This window comes from Megascapheus bottae, chromosome 10, assembly GCF_031878675.1.
Source record: "Megascapheus bottae isolate mThoBot1 chromosome 10, mThoBot2.hap1, whole genome shotgun sequence".
In the NCBI taxonomy this organism is placed as follows: domain Eukaryota; kingdom Metazoa; phylum Chordata; class Mammalia; order Rodentia; family Geomyidae; genus Megascapheus; species Megascapheus bottae.
This window is the reverse complement of record NC_143518.1, coordinates 10,258,834-10,263,346: the sequence shown is the minus strand read 5'-3', so window position 1 is coordinate 10,263,346 and position 4,513 is coordinate 10,258,834. Positions and strand designations below refer to the sequence as shown.

At 39.8% G+C, this 4,513-nt stretch overlaps 1 protein-coding gene across 1 annotated transcript; it reads right to left on the bottom strand.

The window, feature by feature from the left end:
• Positions 1–3,259: 3,259 nt before the first annotated feature.
• Or2t1 (olfactory receptor family 2 subfamily T member 1) lies at positions 3,260–4,225 on the bottom strand. The gene has a single exon (XM_090339750.1). It carries the CDS (start codon positions 4,217–4,219, stop codon positions 3,260–3,262), a length of 960 nt encoding a protein of 319 aa, XP_090195876.1. The 5' UTR covers positions 4,220–4,225.
• Between the last annotated feature and the right edge of the window lie 288 nt (positions 4,226–4,513).

Here is a 4,513-nt window from a genome sequence, read left to right as displayed (position 1 = left end):
AGGAGACTGCTCAATCAGTGGTTTCACTGATATGTGCCTATCAAGACAGCTATTGTGGGAAAAGAAAAGCAGCAGAATCATAGTCTGTATGCATGTTCAGACAAACAAGACCTTATCTTGAAAATAACCAATTCAAAAAAGGGATAGGGAGTCTGCCTGGCAAGTAAGAGACACTGAGTTTAAAATCCTGGTATGTATCAGTGAAAGAAAAGACTCTCTCAGCACTAGACTTACAGAATGTGTAAGCTTCAGTGAAAGGGGACTGCTACATGGTTCTGTGGGACAGAGTTTATGGGGTGGGGGGAAGCATATGTCTGGTGTGCACAAATGAAGGCATACTGGAGATGCAAGGGAAAAGGAAGGAGAGGAAAGTGTAAGGGGCAAGGGAAAGACTGCAAGTGTGTGTGTGTGTGTGTGTGTGTGTGTGTGTGTGTGTGTGTGTGTGTGTAGGGGGGGAGTCATAATGAAGATTGACTAGGGAGAGGGCAGGCAGGAGGTGTGGCCCCACCAAAGGGCTGGAAGAAGGTGGCCTCAGCCACCACCTCAGCCTGGGACTCATTCCGATGGCCAGCCATTTACCTAGGTGGGGGAGAATGAAGGAAGGAACCATTTTCCTTGTGGACCTAATGGAACGTTCTATTGGGGAGATTCATATGTATTGAGGACTCTGTACTAAATTTCACAGCTTCTTGAAATGAAAAATTCAACCCAACCTGCACACATATCTCCAAAGCCGCTTCTCAATTCACAACAATCGGGTTGTGTTCCTGCTTTCTTTTGCTAGCATGACAGAATAAAACTTAACATTGTCTACCAGCATAAATAAATTTATGGCTGGACTTGGTGGCTCACACCTATTTCTGATGTCTCCCTGTTTCCATGTCTTCCCCAACTGTGCATTCACCACAAAGAAAAGGGAATAATATTCCCCATATGATTTCTGTGATCAGTTTCTCTTTGCTTATAATCCTTCAGTGATATTTTGTTCCAATTTTAAGTTCTGTATCATTGCACTCAAGAAAGACCCTCCTTATCTGGTGGTATGCCACTGTGCATTTCTATTTCTTGTATAGATTTTACTATATAATGGGTTATATTTTAAATTTTATTGGAGCATAGTATATATACAGAACTGTACTGAATGTACAAAATTGACTATTTCATTTTTGTACCTGGTATATATATATATATATATATATATATAAAATAGGAAAGGAAGGAGGAAAAATAAAATAGTGAGAGAAAGGACAAAGGTTGAATCAATGCAACAGTGATACTCACAAGACAATCTTCTGAAAGTAAATTTTTACAACTTTGTTGGGGGACTAAGGGGAAGGAAAGTGGGAAAAAACCACGGGATCCAGTAACAATGTTCAACAAGATATATCCTCACTACCTTACATGTAACTGTAACCCCTTTGTACAATTAAATTGTACTATCAGAACTATCCAGTGTTCATAACCACTGAACCTCCAAAAGTATGCCTGAGTTCTTCTGATCATATATTTTATGCATGTATTCATTCTATTACTTTCTTCTTTATTATAGCATAATGTTGATGAGATCAATGCAATTTTTACTAAGAGTACTTAAACATCTTATTGTTTGATTATGTAATAATGTACTTATCCATTACACTGAGTTTTTGGTAACCTCCATATTATCTGTTACTGTGTGTCCCGGTTAACATTATGCATGTGTATTTAGGATACCAATAATGATTGTATGTGCTGGGCAAAGTATGTCTTTATGGTTAGTTTTGGTCATTGCTATCATATATAATGTGGTAAGGATCTGGGTTATTTTTGTTTACTTGCTTTCCAGTTTGTTTACATTATTTTTCTTTTCATAGTCTTTCTCCACTGAGTGTATACAGCTGCTTTTTCATGCTTGAAACTAGAAAGAATGGATCGATGCGATGCATGAACAACATGTGGGAGAAATGAGTTTCTACTAAGTCCATTCCTTGGAATTCTGCTCTCGACAGCACAGAAAAAAATGTTACAGAAGTCTCTTACTCGATGCTCACAGTCCTTACGTGTAATTAGAACACAATGTAAGTGTTTTACCATCCAATATGTTTGTAAATTTATAGACACATTCTAGTTACAACAAATGAGGGAAGCCATGAAATGTATCTTTTGCTGGAGATGGCTTACAAATGGTACCATATCATTTTTTTTTCTAATGAAAGTATAGAATTCCATGTGTACATATACCACAATTTTCTTGATCCATTCAGCCACTGAGGGGCATGTGGGTTGATACCATAGCTCAGCTATGGTAAACAATTATTCAGTGAACATGATTGTGCTGGTAACTTTAGTGTGGTTTTGTTTGTGGTCTACAGACTAAATGCAATTTATTGTGCTTTTTAGTATCTTCCTGATCCATACACTTGTATGTTTCTCCAGTGTTCAGTGGTGTTCTGATTCATTTTCTCTGGGATGTACCTTTTACTTTTTATTCAACAGCTGTAACTTATCTTTAAAATATTTTTTTATCAGTGTGGGGAGTGTGGTCTAATGGTAGAGTGTCTGCCTAGAATGCATGAAGCTCTGGGTTGATTCCTCAGTACTGCATACACAGAAGTAGTTCTGTGTCTCAAATGGTCGAGAAAGCCTAAATGGTAGAGAAAGCCCAAGGATAGTGCCCAGGCCCTGAAATTCAGGAATAACAAAAATAATTACTGATGTGTTGCAAGCAAACAAAATTTAAATACTGAATTTCTACTTAAAGTAACAATCATTTTAATGAGTACAACTAAGACAACTACTTGAGAAATCTACCTGCTGTGACTAGATACTACCTGTTAAATGGGAAGACAGTTAGATGTACCATTTCTCTTCCTGAAAGTCTGAGAAAAAAGGATTTTCTCTATCCACAGATAGTGAGCTACCATTAGAGGGAGAACTCCCAAACCCTCCAATTCTCATCTTCGTTCCTGCTCTCCTGGACACAGTCCATGCCATTTAAATTATTGTAACTCTAAAAGGTAAATTTCCCAGGCAATAAATTCAGAGTTGTTCTCTGGGAAATCATTGAGTATTTATTTTAAACACATGGGAACAAAGTGAGAAGACAGTAAGATATAAGGAAGGGGGAAGGAAATGAAACAAGGGATATTGAGAGGTCACAACTTCGAGGAGAAATTCTCCTTTCAGTACAGTTGAATCCTTTCCAGTTGAATTCTTCAATGAGAATATTGCTACTGAAGTAAGTTTCCTGCTTCTCAACTTGATGGGAAAAAGTCACCTTTTAAAAAACCCTTTCTGACATTTGTTGGGAATCCTTGAACCTCCCCAGTGTTCTCCTGAGCGCTCCAGCAACATCCTTGTTTCTGAGGCTGTAGATGAGAGGGTTTAGCATGGGAGTGAGGATGGTGTAAAACACTGAGAAGACCTTGTCCTGGGTTGGTGCATGGTAAGTGTGTGGCACCATGTAGGTGTACATGGCAGCCCCATAAAACAAAGTCACCACAGTCATGTGAGATGAACAAGTGGCAAACGCCTTCTTCCTCCCCTCTACAGAACTCATGTTATAGACAGTGGTCAGGATCCGGGCATAGGAAGCAATCACCACTGAGAAAGGAATCAGTAGCATGACAACACAGCACACATACATCACTGTCTCGTAGAGGGCTGTGTCTGCACAGGCCAACTTCAGCACGGCAGGGGCCTCACAGAAGAAATGGTTAATCTCCCGAGAACCACAAAAAGGAAAGCTCATAGTGATGGGGGTGAGGAGAAAGCCATCCAGAGAGCCTCCAAACCAGGACCCTGCTATTATCATCCAGCAGATCTTGCGACTCATGAGGACAGGGTATCTCAGTGGGTTGCAGATGGCCACATAGCGATCATAGGCCATGAGGCCCAGCAAGAAGAACTCAGCTCCTACCAGGGTAAGATAGAGGAAATGTTGGGCTGTGCATCCCACAAAGGAAATGTTCCTCTGCCCCAGGAGATAGTCAATCAGCATCTTGGGCACAATGGTGGAGATGTACATCATGTCGATAAAGGAGAGATGGCTGAGGAGGAAGTACATGGGGGTGTGGAGGTGCAGATCAGTGTTGATCAGGAAAATCATGATCCCATTGGCCACCAAGGCAGTGAAGAAGATGACAGAGATTATGGCGAAGAGAAGAAGGTTTGAGGTTCCTTCCCTGTTGAACAGCCCCATGAAAGTGAAGTCTGTAGAAGATAGGTTTTGCCTTTCCATTGATCTTCTGATGGTGGGGACACAACTTAGAATCCACCAAACAAAAGGATGATATTCTCAAGGAATGAAAATAATAGTATGTGCATTAACTCTTGAGCATAAAGTAGTTTGTGATTGTATTTTGAAAATGAAACATTCTATACAATATTGCTCATCTATGCAGAGTTTAAATAAAGTTTATTGCTATTAATCAATGACTCATTGAATATATAGCACATGCTACCAAACTGCAGGAATGCTCGTAATTATACTTACTAAGTGCATATACTGTAAAATAAAGCTCTCGGTGTGTAC